The 20,500-nt window shown below is 31.7% G+C and overlaps 3 protein-coding genes across 4 annotated transcripts; all 3 read right to left on the bottom strand.

Annotated features, from left to right (window-relative positions):
* Positions 1 to 2,662: 2,662 nt before the first annotated feature.
* LOC100789099 (peptidyl-prolyl cis-trans isomerase FKBP53) lies at positions 2,663 to 7,151 on the bottom strand. 2 transcript variants are annotated; one of them, XM_006573779.4, is made up of 11 exons: positions 7,014 to 7,151; positions 6,352 to 6,425; positions 5,866 to 6,101; positions 5,581 to 5,720; positions 4,796 to 5,150; positions 4,434 to 4,625; positions 3,732 to 3,972; positions 3,529 to 3,616; positions 3,406 to 3,447; positions 3,269 to 3,317; positions 2,663 to 3,056 (listed from the first exon to the last, which is right to left on the bottom strand). In XM_006573779.4, exons 1-11 carry the CDS (start codon positions 7,015 to 7,017, stop codon positions 2,975 to 2,977), a joined length of 1,503 nt encoding a protein of 500 aa, XP_006573842.1. In that variant the 5' UTR covers positions 7,018 to 7,151; the 3' UTR covers positions 2,663 to 2,974. The 2 variants fall into 2 exon arrangements, with proteins under 2 accessions (XP_006573842.1, XP_003517541.1); XM_003517493.5 differs by lacking the exon at positions 7,014 to 7,151 and adding an exon at positions 6,644 to 7,007.
* Positions 7,053 to 10,156, bottom strand: LOC100802494 (uncharacterized). Its single transcript, XM_026129117.2, has 7 exons — positions 10,113 to 10,156; positions 9,762 to 9,802; positions 8,850 to 9,118; positions 8,113 to 8,227; positions 7,926 to 8,007; positions 7,662 to 7,713; positions 7,053 to 7,191 (listed from the first exon to the last, which is right to left on the bottom strand). The coding sequence occupies exons 1-7, from the start codon at positions 10,154 to 10,156 to the stop codon at positions 7,129 to 7,131; spliced, it is 666 nt and encodes a 221-aa protein (XP_025984902.2). The 3' UTR covers positions 7,053 to 7,128.
* LOC100801245 (ethylene-responsive transcription factor ERF021) lies at positions 9,555 to 11,447 on the bottom strand. The gene has a single exon (XM_006573778.4). It carries the CDS (start codon positions 10,881 to 10,883, stop codon positions 10,323 to 10,325), a length of 561 nt encoding a protein of 186 aa, XP_006573841.1. The 5' UTR covers positions 10,884 to 11,447; the 3' UTR covers positions 9,555 to 10,322.
* Positions 11,448 to 20,500: the final 9,053 nt, after the last annotated feature.

Genomic DNA, 20,500 nt, shown 5'->3' with positions numbered 1-20,500 from the left:
TTTGCACAAGGGATTTCATTGCTCAATTCCCCGGTGTCAGCTATTTCATTTACCAGCTACCCTTTTGCATTGTTTGAGATAAAATCCCGAGTCAACATTTTACGGCGAGCAGGTCCGTGTGGTTAACAGGATTTAGGAGGGTAGAGTGTTCAAGATTTTTGTACTCTTGTATAGATTGCTATGTAACTAAAAATTATTGATTTTTCGTGGTGGTGGAATGAAAGTGTTCAGAGCAAAGTTAGAGTAAAAAAGGAATGTTTCAAGGAGTGGTCTAGGTGTAGAAATTCTGAAACTTGGGATAAGTATAAGATAGCTAGAAATGAAACCAAAAAGGCGGTGAGTGAGGCAAGAGCCCAAGCTTTTGATGGACTATACCAAGCTCTAGGCACCAGGGACGGAGAAAGATCTATATATAGGCTTGCTAAGGGTAAAGAGAGGAAGACTAGAGATTTGGATCAAGTAAAGTGTGTTAAGGATGAAGAAGGCAAAGTCTTAGTGCATGAAAAAGATATCAAGGAAAGGTGGAAGGCGTATTTCCACAACTTATTTAATGATGGATATGGATATGACTCTAGCAGTCTAGACACAAGAGAAGAGGACCGGAACTATAAGTACTATCGTCGGATTCAGAAACAGGAAGTAAAGGAAGCGTTGACAAGAATGAGTAACGGTAAGGCGGTGGGGCCAGACAACATACCTATTGAAGTGTGGAAAACTCTTGGAGATAGAGGTCTTGAGTGGCTCACCAAACTCTTTAATGAAATTATGAGGTCAAAACGCATGCCGGAGGAATGGAGGAAAAGCACGTTAGTGCCAATTTATAAGAACAAAGGGGATATACAAAATTGTGCAAATTATAGGGGAATCAAGCTCATGAGTCATACCATGAAATTATGGGAAAGAGTGATCGAACGGAGATTAAGAAAGGAGACTCAAGTTACTGAGAATCAATTTGGTTTCATGTCGGGAAGGTCGACCATGGAAGCGATTTATTTATTACGGCGGGTGATGGAGCAATATCGCATGGACCAACAAGACTTGCACTTGATTTTTATTGACTTGGAGAAAGCGTATGATAGAGTGCCTAGAGAGATTTTGTGTAAAGCTCTAGAGAAGAAAGGGGTTAGGGTTGCATATATTCGAGCTATCCAAGATATGTATGATAGGGTATCGACTAGTGTTAGGACACAGGGTGGAGAGTCAGACGATTTTTCCATCACAATTGGTTTGCATCAAGGGTCAACCCTTAGCCCCTACCTTTTTACCTTAATTCTGGATGTCCTCACGAAACAAATCCAAGAGATAGCGCCGAGATGCATGCTTTTTGCAGATGACATAGTCCTCCTTGGAGAGTCGAGGGAGGAGTTGAATGAGAGGTTGGAAACTTGAAGACGAGCTCTAGAAACAAATGGCTTTCGCCTAAGCAGAAGCAAATCGGAGTATATGGAATGTAAGTTCAACAAAAGAAGGAGGATTTCTAACTCAGAGGTGAAAATAGGAGACCATATTATCCCTCAAGTCACACGGTTTAAATATCTTGGGTCTGTAATACAGGATGATGGAGAAATTGAAGGGGATGTGAATCATCGCATTCAAGCAGGATGGATGAAATGGAGAAAAGCATCGGGGGTGTTATGTGATGCAAAGGTACCGATCAAGCTAAAGGGAAAGTTTTATCGGACTGCGGTAAGACCGGCGATTTTGTACGGAACAGAATGTTGGGCGGTCAAGAGTCAACATGAGAATAAAGTAGGTGTAGCGGAGATGAGGATGTTGCGGTGGATGTGTGGTAAGACTCGACAGGATAAAATTAGAAACGAAGCTATTAGAGAGAGGGTTGGAGTAGCGCCTATTGTAAAGAAGATGGTGGAAAATAGACTTAGGTGGTTTGGGCATGTAGAGAGAAGACCGGTAGACTCTGTAGTGAGAAGAGTAGACCAGATGGAGAGAAGGCAAACAATTCGAGGCAGAGGAAGATCCAAAAAAACTATAAGAGAGGTTATCAAAAAGGATCTCGAACTTAATGATTTGGATAGAAGTATGGTACTTGATAGAACATTATGGCGAAAGTTGATCCATGTAGCCAACCCCACCTAATGGGATAAGGCGTTGTTGTTGTTGTATAATAATTAGTTAAAAGGTTAAATTATCAAAATTAAATTCTAATTAATAATTGTCCCTGTACGACAGTAATTATTATATGCAATAGTTTTACAACTCACAACAAATCAAAGTGTAAAATACACACTTCATACTTTTCTCTGAAAACAAAACTCATTATACTTTATAGTTCATTCAATTTGAATTATATACAATTTTAACATCTCCATATATTTTTTTAAAAAATAACTTATTAAGTTCTTTACATTTAATCCCTGTTATTTTTTGTCCAAAATTTATCCAAATATTTAGAAATTTATGAAATTGAAATATAAAATAATTTAAATGTCAAAAACAGGAAATCTAGTGAAAACTTAGTATTTGAAAAGAAGGAACTTTACACCAATTGAGTTTTTAAAAGAAACTAAATTCAATTTATAAATTTTTTGAATGAAAATTATGAATTTATAATTTTAGATAAAAAAAATAATAGAAATAAACTTAATTAGCTCAAAAACTTCATAAAACCAAAAATAACAATCTAAACTAGAAGGATAAAAAATAAAAATGAGAAATGAGGCATGATAATTTCTTGTTCAGTGAACTGTAAAAATTGTACAATCCAAACGAAACCCACATTTAATGATTAACACTATTGATAACGAAAGCAAACACTATATTTGTCGCATATGTAAACTCGTAATGCTGAGAATTCCCTAATTCAATCCAAAATTTCCTACAAAACTTGAGCTCTAATTTGGTCTCAAGATCCACACACACACTTCGGACCAAAAATGGTAAATGTGAGTTTAACATTCTCTCAGCCCGAAGGGGGACCAGACCATTCCGCAGCCGAAACAATGAGGGATAGAAATCAGCGACCAACATCAACCAACTCCACATCAAATACAAGCCACGAACTTGGTGGTATACTGCCAACGCGTTTGTCCGCGTATCTGCGTAACAAAAAAACAGAAGACTTGGCATAAACAACAGAGGCATTTTTCAGCAATTAAACCAATCAGAGTCATCCATACGAGAAAATTCAGATAGTAAATGTACTTTAATTGCACCAAGACATTTAACTCCTTTATAGCTATAGTAAGAAAGCAAAAGGTTTGGAAAAATCAAATCCAACAAATAAATGATGAAATTGGGAATTTCATACCCCATAGACGGTGGAATTGTGATCCTTCGTTTGTCCCCAATTCTCATCCCTGAAAAAAAAAAAAAAAAAAGAAAACTACAATAAGCATAAAGAATATAACATTAACACAGCATAAAATCTTGTTACTATATATTTACCATTGATCCCAACCTCCCACCCTTTGATGACTTGTCCTACACCTGCAAATACAAATGAAATAGGTGAAGCATATATAAAAAAGGAAAATCTCAGCAAATTCAACACATCAACACAGCACATACCCAGGCGAAATTTAAAGGGTGCTCTTCCCACATTTGAGTCAAATATTTTCCCATCTTTTTGCAGTTTGCCAATATATTTAACACTAACCTGAAATCAAACAACAAATTCCTATTAAAAGAAATTACATTTAAAACATAGGTTAAATATTATTCTTCAAGTGAACTATGTCAATACTATCATAAATCCGTAGATGATGTGTAACCTTCTTTCCAGGAGCAGCTTTTTTGCCATCAGGTTTACCCATAAACACCTCCTCTATAATCAATCCATTTGGAAAAGTTCTCACTTGTGATGGCTTGGTTTCAGTTTGTTTCTTCCCCTTTTTCTCTGTGGACAAATTCTGTTTTTCAGCAGTTGTAGTAATTTGATTTGCGGCAGCTTCCCCTTCAGACTCTTTGGTCTTTTTCTTGTTTTTCTTCTTGATTTTCTTCTCAACAAGGACCCTGCCAACAAATACCACAAACAAGTAGTTAGCACAGCAGTAAATAATAAGAGTGCACCAGAGAGGGAAGGAAACCCAGCCTCCCAAATTTCCAAGCTTCAATATCTCAAGCAAAGAAAAGAAAGGTAATTGGAAATGACTCCACAGGTACAAAATTCACTACAAAACCAAGCAAGACCTCACAATTTGACATCTTATAGAACTGAACTCCAATTTACTGAAGGTAAAGATATCAAATGAGACGACAAACTCAATTTCCAATGTTCTGTTTCCAATAGAATTTTTAGTTCAGTCGACCAGGTGTCCTGAGGATTTAGTCAACAGAAGAAATTTGGCTTTGCATACCAATATCTAGAATAGAAAATTAAATGTGGATATAATATTTAAACCAACTTCCCACACCAGTAACACCAAAAGCCCTGCAAAATGTACCTGATATTTTAGTTAGATGAAATTTCTTACTCGTTATTGGATAGCTTTCCACCATCTTCATCCTTTGCATGAGAAACATCACTCAGTTTGGTTGAAGTTTTAACATCCTCGGCATGTTTTTCATCTGGTTCAGTAACCTTTTTCTCATTGCTATTGTCAGATGCATGATCACTTCCCCCTTTAATATGATCTTTCAACTTGTTTCTTTTCTTCTTCTTTTTCCTGAAACCATTTACCATTATCAGAAACATTCAGTATAAAACAGCCAGCACAAATACAGATTAAAAACCAATTCTTTTTCTTTTAAAAATAATAGGTTGGGCCAGTGGGCGGTGCAAATGTCAAACAGACATCTATTCTTGGGAGTAATTAAACTGGTAAATCTTTCTCACCCATCCTGAGGCTCATCTTCATCAGCACTATCAACTTTTCGTTTTACACTAGCAGAATGACCAACATCTTTTTCCTTCTTGTTGGCTTTCTCAGTTTTCTTACGTGCTTGTTCTCCTTTCATTTCTGCTTCTGTCTTAGAGACAGACACACCTTTCTCTGCAATGGAAATTGGAAAGCCATCTTCATCTTCACTTTCCACAACAAGGTCAGTATCACCCTTAGCAACAATTGGAAGCTCAGAACTTTTGTTGTCTTTCTCTTTCAACTGAGCTACATGCTTCTTTTTCTTTAATTTCTTAGTTGGATCATCTCCATTTTTGGGTTTATCATCATCCATTATTTCCTCAATTACAACTGAAAGAAAAGGGGAAAAAAATACTATGTCATTCATGTTACTATGTATGAAGAAAATGATTATTATTACTATGTATGAAGAAAATGTAATGCTAAAACTTATTATAATGAAAGTGAGAAATGTATGATAGGATGTTATAGCATATCTATTATCTATCATTATATCTGTGCATGCCCACAATCAGATGCAATTTTTCCCGGATAATTCTTTTGTACAGGAAAAACATAGCCATATAATTTGAGTATTTGATAATATTTTACATTTTATTTTAATACAAATTTAATATTTGTGTATCTTTAAATATATATATAAACACATGTGAACATCAGTTAGAAAACCACTTAATAATAAGAAATAGAAACATACGAACAGAAAATACATATAATCATTTCATGGCCTCAAGAAAAGTTGATAATAGAACGAAAATACCTCCACTATTTGGGATTGGCGAAGACGGGTACATGTCAGTATCACTATCAACAATAAAGTCATCAGCATATCCATCTTCACTATCATATTCAGACGACTCCTCTGACTCAGTTCCTTCAATATCCTCTCCCCATGAATCACTTTCACAATGTAGTAGGAAATCAAGAAGCTAATTATCAAAAAAAAATTGTTACACCATGCACTATTTCTTAACCAAACCTATATGAACAAAACTTAAATTGCAATACAAATAAGTCAACAAATGGAAGTTCTTCAGAAGGATACTATTCATAGTCATCCCTAAGATCATCCCCATCATCATCCGCAAAATAACCTGAAAGGTGGATGCTTCGTGAGCCAACAACCGAGAATGCCACTAAGTCATCTGCGTCAAACTCAAGATTCAAAGGGCATGACTCAACCTTATCTGGTAGCAATGAACACAAGAAAACTGGACTTTTGTGTCCAGAAGAGCACTGAAGAATGCTTTTCTCCGATGATGAGCCAATGCCTAGAGTAGCCTGAATATTTAGGAAAAGAAGAAACAAAACAGAAACTTACCATAAGATTTCATATAACTCAAAAATATCAACAGACTTCAGTCTCCTTGAGTGCCATTGCATACAAACGCATATGAATGGAAATGTTATATAATTATCAAAGAAAACCAGCAACAAGACTAGAAAGGAAGTGTTTCTTGCACAACAGAAATCCAAGAACTGGAGGTTTTATGAATAAAAGGAAGAGGAGTTGAGTATATGAATGAAGAACCTGAGTAACATGAAGCTTCCCTCGCACATTGTCAGCGTGATAAGGACACGGTTTGCCAGGTTTCACTTCAATCCCTGAGCGAAAAGGGCAAAATAAATAAACCAAAGAAGAGTTCAAAATCTATGATTATCAATGAGAAAAATGAAAAACAAGTAGGTTCAGCAGCTAAAACGCAACGCAAATTACAGAATGATATAGTAGCAGGTATTAAAGAAACAACTGAATCACTTCAATGCTTCTAAAGCTATATCGAACAGAACTAATGACTGGAAGGAGAATGAAGATGACTAACCCCAGAAACCCATTGCGAAATGAAATGAAATGAATCCACGTCACTCGTCAGGGTTTCAACGTTTCTATAAACCCTAAAAGTGAATGCCGTTTACAGACTAACCCTAGCTAGTACACGGATTTCGCCAATTGGTCCAATTGCATTCTCGTATCGTTTAAATGGGCTTTGGACCCAAACGCTCACCGCCCAAGATCTTACTCCAAACCCAAATGCATACAATGACTTCTCAGATAGAAAAATCAATTCCACAAGATATGAGGAGGAAATAAAATAATTCCTCTAATTTATAATTGTAAGAACTTCTTCTTCAAACAAAAAGTAATTATGTAAGTTTAAAAATTTAACAACTATAATGCCAATTCATCCTGACCCATATATTTACACACAACACTTTCGATCACCAGCTGTGCAATAGTTTTATGTTACTCATCGTGTAAGGGGAAAAGGATGCCCATTGCGCTTCCAAAATAATGTAGAATTTTTCACTATAACCAGTTTGCCAACTGAGGAAATTGCTGCAGTAGCCATGTCACACTCCTGATCGCTGCCTGCATATAAATTGTTTTCCAACTCAGTCAATGGCCAAAAACACACTCATCCACAACTACACACATGCCTTGATAACATATATGTTTTTTTTTATCTTAATCCTCTAGTTCATTAAGAATCTTCTAATTAATCTGAAATTTGATCAAGATGAATAAAATTTAGCCAAAAATTATTTCCGTCAAGAATTAAACTCAGTATTACCCAAACAATTCAATCTTAAAGTTTAGAGTTTGACTTTTCCTTCGTCTCTTATCCCTGCACCATATGTGACAAGTGACAACAATAAATCAGTTTGATTCTAGTGTGAAGAAAGAAAAATAGTTTATGTACTTCTTAATCTGTAACAGCACCAGTCTTTCATCTTGTTTTTATCTTTTCTGTTTTACCCTTTTCTCTTGATACACACTTTCTTTTCTTTATCCCTGATCCCCATGATAGAAACATTGTATGAAATGAACAATTCACATACCAAAGCTGCATCCCCAGGCTTGATTGCAGGTTCAACACAGTCTCGTCCATATCTGTTTTCACAAAATTTAAGATTTATCTGTAAGTCGCTACTGTAAAAAAAAAAAAGTAATTAATGAGATACGCAGAAGCTAAACAAGGATGCCATAGAAAAATCAAATAACCACCTAGATTCAGAAAAAGGGTTGAAAAATGAAATCTTATAATTCAAAGGCTATCTTCTAGCTTCATCCAGTTAATGTACATCGAACACACTATTACTCACGTTATTTGTCTTTTGCCATTGATCACCTCTAGACGATAAAAACTGCACCCTTTGCTAAAGGGAAAAGGTTTTCCCTTCCATTCTGCATCCATTAATTTCCAAATGTTAATTAATAATACGCTTTTTTAATCTGAAAGCGCTTTAAAAATTAATGAAGAAATAAAGAACAATAGAATTTGCAATGCACCCAAATGCCATATCACCCCGACAGATGAGGAGTCCTCAGTAGACAAATCATCAATAACAAACTGCAGACCTTTGCTGGTAGAATTAGTGAATTTTTTGAAGAACTCTAGAATTTCCTGCACAATAATTGAAGCTAAAACTGTTGAGTTATATAATTCTTATAAGCACGCTTTTTACAATACTATCTTTCTCTCTATTTCAATCCATTACATCATGTATCTTTAATTTACCCATACTTCTCTCTATTGTTTTCCTAATTTTCTCTTGTAAACAAAAATGTACAGAAGTGTGGTACAAATAGAATTTTTCAAAATAATTCCTTGAAATAGGACGAGATTACCTCATGGAAATACTTAACATAACAGACACATGAGTAGAAAGTTGATCCACAATTCAACGTAACAGAGAGAACAATCAATTCAACGTAACATGAGATCTTGCATTTTATGAGTCTTTAAAAAAATTATATTTAATCTATCAAGAACCTTATTCCCATCACTACCTTTCCAATCTTAGCGGCAAGGGAAAAACAAACTGAAAATCTGAAATCTTTATCATTCATCATCTTATATTTATTAAATAATTTGTAAAACATTAAATACATTTAATTTTTATTTTATAGTGCTCAATAAGGTACCAAAATGATAAATAGGAAGATAAATTATTCGACAAGAAAACTAATCTTAAATGCACCATTAACAGATTTTATGGTTTTGGAAGAGGGAGAGTGTAAATAACCTTACGACCAACAAAGGGTCGGGGAAAGACAAGATCTTCATACACACAATTCTCAGCCATAAGGTACTCTACAGAATCCACGTCATGCGCATTGATTCCTCCATAGAAATTCCTCACCACAGCCGAATTTGAGTCAACAACGTCGTTATCATCAAAACTTGTGGTAGTTGCTGCTAAGGTGGTAACTGATTGCTTCTCGCCAACCCCATCAACCACTCTCCATTTGCTTCTTCTTTCAGGCTTGGGAAGAGCAAACGAGCCATATTTAACTGAATCGATACAACAAGACAGAAACAAAGGTGAAGAAGCTGAGTTATTATTCAAAAACAACCAATGATAAACATTTTATGGTCCACTCCACAACACTTCCTCACCCTTTTACGGAAACGCTTCTTCGCTCACAATCAATCACTCTTCACACTTGCTCCATTTGTGCTTCCAATCTCGTGCTATATATCAACTATTAACTAACAACCTCCTTACCACGTCACGACTGAAGAGTACGAGAACCTCGGATTTTTATTTATAGATAGATTATCCAAGTATCACAAACCTTTTCTCTCTCTCTTTTTTTTTTAATTTGGGTCAACCCATTACAAGCCCAAAACTGATTGAAAATGAAAAGCCCAATACTAAAAGCTCATGCAAGGAAAAACAAAAAAAAAAAAACAGGCGAAAGCGCAAAACCTCTAAAGCACTAGCATAGATTGCAATATCATTTTCTCTACTCTCATTTGGTGTCTTTTGGAGGGTACAATATTAAAAGCAATGAAGCGCACCAAGTTCGATTAATCTTACAAGAAATCATCATATCAGACAAAAAGAAAACATAGTTAAACTCCTTCATCTGCTTGTGACAAATGGACTTCCAATACATCCATCTTAGTTTATTTAATAAGAATAAAACCACACCACACTCTTCCACAGCCAATAAAACAGAGTTCGTGGCCCATCTGGTACACAAAAACAAATCCCACCCACTCACTATATGAATATGAATAAACCATATATACTTATTTGATAGTCACACTAATCACTAATGGGACCCTCCTCGTGCAAATATGGAATTCCATTGCCATTGCTATTCCATGAAACAGTTAGTAGTCCCCCTTCTCAATCCGCCATTATTGCTTTCATAATCCATCTTCAATTCAAATCTCACTGTTTACTCAATTTGCCTCTTTGATTTCTGGAAGAAAGAAATAAAAGAAAACAATGACCTGTTCCTTTACCAGCTCTTGTTTTTTTAAAAAAATCTAGGACAAGTCAAATGGAGAGAGAGCTGGCGTCACCATCCCACCACCCATCTACTCACACATCAATTTTTTGTCACCTCACCTTAATTAATTGACAAGTCACATGATATGCGTAATTAATGTAATGTAGCGTAACCACAGTTAATTAATTCAAATACTAATACTAGTATGATATACCGTACGTGATGCGTACGTATGTGCGTATGTGTATATGTATCTAAGGATCCCAAAGAGAATCATTCTGCATATGCTCCCACTCGTTGTCCTCAAACGAATAGCCGTTGCTTGCGAACATCATGGACTGATCATGCATCATGAAAGTGTCAGGCATTTGCATCCAAGTTTGTGGTGAGTCCATGGGGGAGTCATTGATGGCCTGAATCTGAGTGGGGGAGAGCCTCACGGTGAGGGGAGCAGAGGAGGAGGAACCGGCGGAGCCAGCGGTGTCGGGAGCGGCGGGGTTTGTCCGGAGCCTGAGAGCGGCCTGGTGCGCCGCCATGCGTATGTGGTCAGCATTGTTACTGACGGGGCGTGGCAGGGTGCTGGCGAGCTCAGGGAAGTTGAGCCTGGCGTCGCGGCCCCTGAAATGCAACGCTGCGACGTCGTATGCTGCCGCCGCCATCTCGGGAGTCTCGAAACTGCCGAGCCAGATTCTTGTCTTGGTTCCTGGCTCGCGGATTTCTGACACCCACTTCCCCCATTTCCTCTTGCGGACGCCACGGTATGCAGAGGAAGCAGCGCCAACAACATGGCTTGAACTAGAAGAAGGCATGTCCATGCAATTCAATCTTGTTAATTATACTATTATAGTTAAATTTCAATCTTTGTGTCAATGTTGTAAATTGTAATAGCTAGCTGCTAAGTAGTAATATAATCTGCGGAACATTGTCGTTGGTATTTATAGATGTGGATGGATGTCAATTGAAACGTGGATCGATTTCAATTCATTACATTCATGTTCGTGACCTTCCTCGTAGCTGCTTCACTATGTATGCCCTTTGTTTTCCAACAAAATCTATGTCTACATTTTTATTTTTATTGGATTTTTGCTTTATGAATAATGAATCTCTGTTTCTGATGTGCTACTTAATTTAAGGAAATGGGAAAATTTCAGTACTGGAGTGGAGAAGATTTTTTTTTTTTGTGTTGTGTGAAGTTTCGAAAGTGAAATTGGGGAGATGGGAATTCACGAGGGGGTGCCATGTGTTTCTGTGTCAACTTTTGGAACTCGAAGATTTGGGGATTGGATTGATGAGACGAAATAAACAAATGGATTAAGTGACAAAGAGTAACTGTTTAGAACGCGTTTTGGGAACTTAGGTGGCAAGGGTTTTTCTTTTCCAATCACAAATCCAAATTCGTAGAACCTAATACAAGGTTTTGGAAATCTGAGATCAGCATGGCCATGGATATATATATTTTATATATATAGTAGATAGTATATAGTACTTATGTATATAGAGATATATTTATTTTTTAGTTTTAGTTATGCACACACAATGGGATCAGCTGCGTTTAGTTTAATTCCGGCATTGTCTCATGTGTCCATGGGGGTCTAGATTTTCTCGCAGATAAAAACTTTACAGGTGACGTAATGCTGTAAGATTAATTTTTAGAACATTCCCAAAAAAAATTAACAAGCTTTTATGATTTATTAAATTGTTACGAGAATTGTATAATAAAGAAGAAAGAGAAATGTCACATAAAATGGTTAATATGATGAAGAGAGATAATAAAGCATAATATTATTGTATGGATAATTTAAGTTTTATTATTTATATTAGTAGGGATTATTTCTATGATTTATACTTTTTTCGTGCTACGTGTAAAAGAAAGCTCTTTTAAAAAAGGGGGTTAAATCTAAATTTGTCATCCCTTCAGAAAAGCATAGAGTTCTGCTTTTCGTTTCAAGTAAATTAAAAATTATAGCAGTGTACGTGTAATTATGTCAACATAGATGTGTTTTTTTTAAGATAGTCAACATATATGTTAAAGAGTGTTAAAAGTAACCAGTAACCATTGGATTGTGGATGAAAAAGTGGAAGTTACTATTTTGCACCTTTTTTATTTTCTACATATATATCTGGTGTGCTTTTGTGCTTGGCAGCTAGACGGTAACATGGATCCTCCTCGTATTACAAACCATTCGATAAATAACTTGACCTACTATAACTAGACATATATGAAGCTGATTTAATATTTTTATTATTAAACTTCACCTGGTCATGGTTTGCTAAAAAAAACGTATAAATTTAAATGTTATGCATAGTTAAATTATATAATTTTAAAAATAATAATCTAAAAGTACAAGATGTTTTATAATTATATTTCAAAACAAAAACACAACTTATGTTACATAACATATTAACTTAAGCTAAACAACAAGTTATAATTTATCACTAGTTTTAAATAAATGTCAAATTATTATTATCCAATTGCAAGCCGGATTGAACCAACTCGTTACATGATAAAAACTCCGTCATTACCCTTATTCAAACCAAAACGATGTTCATATACTACCAGAAGTTAAGGAATTGAGTCGAACCGGCTTCTTTGGCTGTAAACTTTATCAACTCGCTGAGTTATTAATTAATCTTCAGAACAAAAATTGTGTAATGGGAAAACAAACTATATACTAATAGTATCAAGTAGCTTAATTTTATATTTTTATAAACTAAGGTGTATAATAAGTTTATTAAGTTATAAAAAATTATATCAATATTAATTCATGATTAGTTAGCAGTGGCGAAAACTAATAATAAAAAAATATTTGAACTATTTCTTATTAAAAGTGTGGATGGTCTCCACTATTAGAAATTTCCGACAAAAAAGAAATATATGCAGAGAGGTTAAATAATAAATAAAATGTAGCACGCCTATCTTCCTCTTTCTATGTATCTTATTAGGAATTTCTTGTATTATAACCCACTTATTAAAGGGTCAGAAGTTGAATAAGTGATATAATTTGAAATCCCTGGGTTAAAGAAAAAACTGTCACTACTATTCATGGATTAAATTAATTCAGAGAATGAAAAAAGAAGGTTGAATCACTGGGTTCTAACCCAATATCCATCCCACGTGAAACCAGGCAAAGCACGTAGGGACAGACCCCTTTTTAAAAAAAAAATAAAAAAATAAAAATAGATTGACTCATTCAAAGTCTAAATGACCATTAATCCATTATAACATCCACACCATCCGTACTTATGATTGCAAGCAAAAAATTTGTTTCCTTTTAATGCTTTTCGTTCCCTTTTCTCGTGCCTAGGGACTTAGGGGCCTAGCTAGTATTAGTGTATTACCTTCCTCCTTGTATATAGAATTTTTTAATCAATCTGTAAAAATTAAGAAATTTAATTAATGTAATTAATTATATTAAATTTGATAATAATTATAATTATTTTCAAAATTACCCTGCATAAATATTTTATAGTTACTATGAAGATTATTAAGACTCGCCATTTCTATTTTAACTTAATTATTTTTCATCTAACTAATGTATGTTAGTCATTTTATTTCATGCTTGAAAGAAATAATGACTTTATTTTATTATTGCATTCATCCTTATATGTAATGCTGTTTTGAGAATTTTGCTTCTTTTCTTTTTTATAAGTGTACAAGACTCTTTTTAAATTGTTACTTACATTAATTTTTATTTTTTTACCAAAATATTCTTCATTACTACTTTATAGTCTTTTAGTTTAAAAAATGTCGTAAATTATTTCTTTCTTTGTTGAAGATTGTTAAGGATAACTTTACAACCATTATGCTCACTCTATGCATTAATTGGGTAAAAATAATTTTTTTTAAAAAGTATTATGTATGATTCATTATAAGTATCATCTTAAATTTTCTTACAAAGATGAAGAAGATTAATAAATAGATGAAAAAGAATAAAATTTTATAAATTTAACCTTATTATTAAAGTTTTCTGTTAAATATGATGCAACATAATAGTAGCATTCTAAAAAAATATTATTAGAAGTGTAAAAACAATTGACATTACAATTAAAAAACTAAAATCACATATTATTGGAACAAAGTGAGTAATATGACTAATTTTTAATAATTTTAAGAATAATTTAGAAAAAGTAATTAAACTCTTAGCAATTTAATACCACTAATTGAATTAACTAAATTTTGTTAATTTGCAGTGACTTGGTAAAAATATTCTTTGACTCCCTCAAGTCCTTTTCATTAAAGATTTATTATAAATTAAAAATACAAAATTGAAGAATACTCTTATTCTTCTTATTTTTCTAAAATGGGCATTTTAATATATTTCCCCCCCCTGATTATGAAGTACATTTCGGACATTGTTGTTAGCTACTGTATCAAATAAACTTCCTCCTTCACACATTTCAAATTACTCTTCCTTTATCTTTCTCTCTTTTATATCTATCTATAAATTTAATTTAAATATATTTTTTAAAATTTCAATAGATAAAAATAACTTTATACTATAATTTAAATTATTTACTATAAATATAAAATATAGTTTAGACTTTTAAAAATATTTAGTTATTTTAATTTGTAATTATATTATAATTTATTAAGAATGGTTGTTACGAATATTTAACCATTACACTGTTTGCATTGTCTATTTTTTAAATGCATAATAGTATTTAAAAGTACGCAATGATATTACTATATTAATCAATATAATGAACGTACGATGCTTATTTATAAGTGTATTCTATTTTTGTTTTATTTCAAAGTTAGTTGAGAATATTTTAAGATATAATGTAAGATTAGTAGTAAAATATATACCATATAAAAAATATAATGATTGATACTAAAAAAAATATTTAAAGAAATTGATATTTAAAAGATTATAAGAATTCAAAATTAATTAAAAAAACAAAACTATAATTACTCAAAAATATTTTTATCCATTAAATAATATTAAAAATTTGATAAACACACCTTTTTTTGTTGTTGTTTTACGTTTATCAGATATTTCAAAAAATAGTTTCACTACATATTTATAATTCAATAAATTAGTTTAATAATTCCAGCTAACAACTTTAAACTTTCAATTATTTTTTTTTCCCAAACATAGCGTTTAATTAAACACGAAAATGTAAAAATATCTTATCAGTTTCATAGTATCCCATTTCCCATTGTTGTTATTCATTAAGAATTATCTCAACATGTACGTAACTAACAAATTGACATGCGTTAAGCTGAAGCATTGTTCTCAAAATAAGCGCGTTAGATTTTTTCCATATAGAGTGGAGTTCAGAGGACCATACACCCTCTTGGACGCATTTACATGTGTAAGAATTTTATTTGGAAAAGAGAGAACACCTAACCTCAAAATTAAATGAAAATAATTTTTGCCCTCTCAGAAAGGATTTCGAATAATAATGTATTCCACGTCTGCTTCAAATGATGAGGACAACTAATTAGGCTCCACGGTTCTGTGGCTTGTGTTATTGATTTCTAAGAATGTCAACTTTAAGATTATGGATAGTGTGATAAAAAGGGATCCAAAACTGAATAATCGCACTGAATTTGGTGGACTACAACACATGGCCATATGTGATGAATCGTGCGTCTGTGTATATATACATACAATATTAGGGGGAATTTAAGAGTGTATCAAACGCGAGTTATTTTTTAAAATATAGTTTTAAATAGTTAACATTTAATAAATAATAACTTTTAAAATATTTTATTATTAATTTTGTGGATAAAATTTAAAATATGATATACTACTAAAAAAAATTAAGCAAAAATATCAACTCAAAAACTTATTTTATTAATATCTTTTTTAATTTTATTTTTTATATCTCTCTCACACAAAACTAATCTTTTAAATTTGAAAACATTACATCTATATTTTTTTATAGGCAAAATTATATTTTTGGTTTTTCAATTTGTCTCTAATTTTGATTTTGGTCTCTCTTTAAAATTATTGACCAATTTTTCCTCTTATTTTATCCAATCACGCAATATTGGTTTTCCAATTCGGAATTGGACGTTGATGGTTACAAAAGAATGTTGACGGTCACGTGTCACGTTTTTTTTGGGTGATAACTGTCACGTGTATCATGTTCTGATTGACTAATGACAACAACAATACATTTCATCTTCCATGAATTCGACATTCAATCAAAACATGACACATGATAATCATCATCCAATAAGAACGTTACACGTGACCGTCAATATTTATTTTGTAAGATTTAACATCCAATTATGAAGTGAGGAACCACGATTGCGTGATTGGATAAAATAGAATAACAAAATTTGTCAATAATTTTAAAGGAAAACCAAAATCGAAATTGGAGAATCAAAAATACAATTTTACCTTTTTTATATGCTTGAAAATATTATAGTGACATCCCTTCTTCTTTTTTAGCGTCGATGTTTTGCTGAAGTTCATTATATTATTAAATTAGGCTCATTGTATTTGATGAGGCATTATTCACTTTAAGTTTTGTAGTTTTTTGTATTTTTATCATTTAAAATATGATTTATTGGGTTGAGAAAATAAAGTATTTATAAATTAATATTACATTGATTTGTATTGAATGTAAGACTTGTGAGGAGAAACATTAGGCAACAATGATTAATAATTCGTAACTAGTCAAATTTTAAGTATTTTTAACTTTATTTTGCTATTTGCATATTTTTAATTTCTAAGTTATTAAGTGATACTTTCGTTCCTCTATTACCTTTCGGAAAAAACAACAAAAATAAACATGTCAACAAAATAACATAATCATGATAACAACAATAATATAAAGATATATAACATTAATGTCAGCAGTAACAACACCAAAATGGTGAAAGTAATAATAAGTATGTATTTTTTAAAAAAATCTAAAAATCAAATTTACTTTACGAAGAACTAACATGAACAAATAACTTTAATACACTAACTAAAAACAATACCAATAAAATAAATTTATCATTAAAATTAATTTCCATTTCTTAACAAAATGTGGTGGTATGCATGTCGACTTGTTAATCTACATGCCATACTCACTGAGCCTATAAATTATGCAAAACATGACAATAAAATCAACATTTTAAATGAGTTTTATTTTATTTGATGTAATTCTTTTCAATATTGAACCAATTTGATAGGAAAAAACGAAACACAAACTCTTATGGAATCCATGATATTGGTGGGACTCACAAAATTCTTGTGTCATTTCCTTTCGAATAACGAAAGAGAATACAATTCCCAATTCCCAAATTATTAGGCGTACATTCCACAGAACACAAGCTAAACAAATTGTCTTCGAGGTGTAGCGATGTAGCCGGTATATCTAGCTCTATTTAAGACCTGTTGGAGTGATGCTAAAGAATCATTTTTGGATTCATCCACAAAAGAAAGGATAATATATTTTAGTTTCATAATTACACAATTGAATTCAGATTTTGAATATATCCAAATAAATAAATTCCTTATTCATAACTTTTGTCTTGTTTAAAAATTGATTTGTTTTTATTTTTTTTGTTAGTATAGCTCCGTCATTTTAGTTTGTTATTATAAAGAAGTAACCTTTTTTAAGCTGACATTTCTCATATAAGAAACTATTGCTTATATTTGTTTCACATTATACTACTGTAATGGTACAATGACATTTGATACAATTTTTTTATGTTAAAAATATATAAGATGATATCCGTAAAAATGTATTCAAAATGATATAATACTGGCGACTCTAAGAATGGCAAAAGAATAATGATATAAGTTCTGTTTGATAGCTGTTTTTATCACTGTTTTTTTTTTTTTACAATAACTGTAAAGGATTTTTTGTTTGAATAACTTCTTTTAAATCTTTTTTAAAAAATATTTATGTTTTTTTAAAAAAAATTGAAAAATATAAATAGCTATATAGATTTTTTTTTGTTTTCACTTTCACTTTTTTTTAAAAAAAAAACGGAAATAATAAAATATGTAGATAAGGAAACATATTTTTAAAATATATTTATCAAGTATATTTTTTTATCATCTTTAAATCATTTTTAAATTAATACTTACCAAACGTTTTTTCCATGTTCTTATAAAAATTACTTCTTTAAAATATTTTATGGAATATTTAAAAAAAAAAAACTAAAATACGATCAAACAATACTTACAAATAAAATCAAATAGAAGTTTCCTGTAAAATAAAATAAAAACAGATACTTATAAGTTACAAAGAGAAAATAAAGAATATGATCAAATATTTTTTGATCTAGATTACTTGTATAATCCAGTTTGAGTCGGATGAATAGTATAAAATATGAATACAATTAGGAACGTTTGTTAATAAGTATATACAATATCGCACTTAAGGTGGTGTGTATGAAATTATTTTCAAAACTTTTTGCAAATCAAATTTATCTTTGGCAAGAATAACTTTTCACGCCAACCTAAACTAAGGGGAAAAACAGAAAAGAAAAAAATATCAATAGAAAGATTAAAAAAAAAAAACTTCAATTAGTGGGGGGTTGATTGTGCTCATGCGTAACTAATGAGTGGATAATAGCAAAGAGAGGGTTCCAGTAGGCCATTATAGAAGTCAATATCTGCATCTTTAAGAAGTATCAACTGATGTAGCTAATGAGTACTTAGATAGTACTAATTTTCCCTATGATTAGTGCCCATGCTAATCAATATTAGTATAATGATGGCCGCAAGAGTTTGAGAACAGCTGGATCATGCTAAGTTTCAACAAATTAATACACATACACTTCGTTTTCAACACAATTGCCATAAAACAAACCCCCCATAATATAATACTATAGTTTGATGATCCATTGAGAGCACACACACATACATACACACATATATATATATATATATATATATATAATACATATACATAATAAATATACGAACTCCGCGTTTCCCTAGGATTTTTCTTTGACTCGTCGATTTACAAGCTATACCCTAATTCTCTATTTGGTCAACTCAAAAATTAATTGAGTTGCGAAGGACATGTTTTAACCGTCAAGGAGTTGTTGTTTTAAAGGATTCGCCGATCTTATTTTGGATTAACTTAAAGTATAATTTTTTATGATAATTATTTTTCTAAAATTCTATTTCCAAACATATATATTTCAACTCAATGGTGACTCAATTGTTGAAGGACTTAAGTTTGATTTCACCTAACATATCCTCAATAGAGATGAAGAATTTCAAGTGTTACTAACATTATAATAAAGTATTAGTCTCCTGATCTTTTGTATTAATGTAATAACAGTGTTATTTACTGTGTGTTTGAGAATGTATTTAAACGCACATATGTTCTTATTTTCACGTCAAAAACCCTTTTATTGATGGAGAAGCTAAAAATAATTACTTCAAAAAATTCACGTCACGTCAAACCGAAAATCGTTTCCAAATACATTGCTTAGTTTGATGAAAGTATGAGCATGTGTACTTAAATTCTTCTATCCGACTTGAGTTAGTGAATAATATTTATTTTTCATACAAGGTTATATTATTAATATTGGTCCAAAAAATCTTTCTAAAGAGAATTAAATAAGTTCTTTTAAGTTAGCATTTTGCAATTTAAAGATTTATTTCAATATATCCTTTATTTTTTTTTTCCCGAAATTTTTATATTTGTTATAAAAACTCAATTGGAGATTTTAAAATACAAGTATTATTTGAACATTTTCTAAAAGGACGAAGTTTTTATGAGTTGAATTTCGATACTAATTTTATTGAAAAAACTTTACGTTACTGAATAAATATTTTTTTTTTTCTAAAATGTGTGCACGATAAGATTATTACCATTAATTTTTACTACTCTAGTGATTAAATTCATGATATATTATAAGTTATATAGGAGTCAATATATTAATATTTATCCACTTTAAAAAAATATAACTTTAAAATTTCATACACATGATAATTCCTCGTAATTGTAAGGTGTGAAAGAAAGATATGATTAATTAAATAATCCAGTCAATTAATCCGTCATAATGTTCTGTTCAAATGTTAACTGAATGTAAGAAGAAGCTTTTGTTTCACCGACAATTGTTGCTTTACGAATAACAACAGTGTCAAATTATAAATTAACTTTAACCAAAGATTCCTAAACATTCCCCAATGTTCACTGAAACATTTTATAAACCAAAGGGCGAAAGCAGAACCCCAGAGCTCCACGGTGAGTAACATCGATCCTACATGGAATCTCCAATATTCAATTCAAGGCAAATATCTGCCTCAGAAAGAAACAAAAGCACGTAAAAATAAAATAAACATAAACATAAACATCATAACGATCCCAACTACATCATCCGAAATTAATGACAAATACACATTACATGACTCAAATCTATTTAAACTTTTTAATCAATGTCCAATGTGTAGATTAGATGAACTCAGACATACCCGAATAATATTTAAACAGGACTAAAAAAGAAAATGTGCACTGATTA

This window comes from Glycine max, chromosome 1 (genome assembly GCF_000004515.6).
Source record: "Glycine max cultivar Williams 82 chromosome 1, Glycine_max_v4.0, whole genome shotgun sequence".
NCBI lineage: Eukaryota > Viridiplantae > Streptophyta > Magnoliopsida > Fabales > Fabaceae > Glycine > Glycine max.
Note: the sequence above shows the minus strand (reverse complement) of the source record. Positions and strands in the feature narration are given on the sequence as shown.

Excerpts from the sequence above, each read along its gene's own strand:
- LOC100789099 (XM_003517493.5), bottom strand. Across the intron at positions 6,102-6,351 it reads GGAAGCTTCATGTTACTCAG|GCTACTCTAGGCATTGGCTC; the intron begins GTTCTTCATTCA and ends CTAAATATTCAG. Across the intron at positions 3,318-3,405 it reads GTGGGAGGTTGGGATCAATG|GGATGAGAATTGGGGACAAA; the intron begins GTAAATATATAG and ends TTTTTTTTTCAG.
- LOC100801245 (XM_006573778.4), bottom strand. The coding sequence starts at position 10,883 with ATGGACATGCCTTCTTCTAGTTCAAGCCATGTTGTTGGCGCTGCTTCC.
- LOC100802494 (XM_026129117.2), bottom strand. The coding sequence starts at position 10,156 with ATGGGTGGTGGGATGGTGACGCCAGCTCTCTCTCCATTTGACTT. Across the intron at positions 9,803-10,112 it reads GCTCTCTCTCCATTTGACTT|ATGGGCCACGAACTCTGTTT; the intron begins GTCCTAGATTTT and ends TTTGTGTACCAG. Across the intron at positions 7,192-7,661 it reads AGCCTGGGGATGCAGCTTTG|GCAGCGATCAGGAGTGTGAC; the intron begins GTATGTGAATTG and ends ATTTATATGCAG.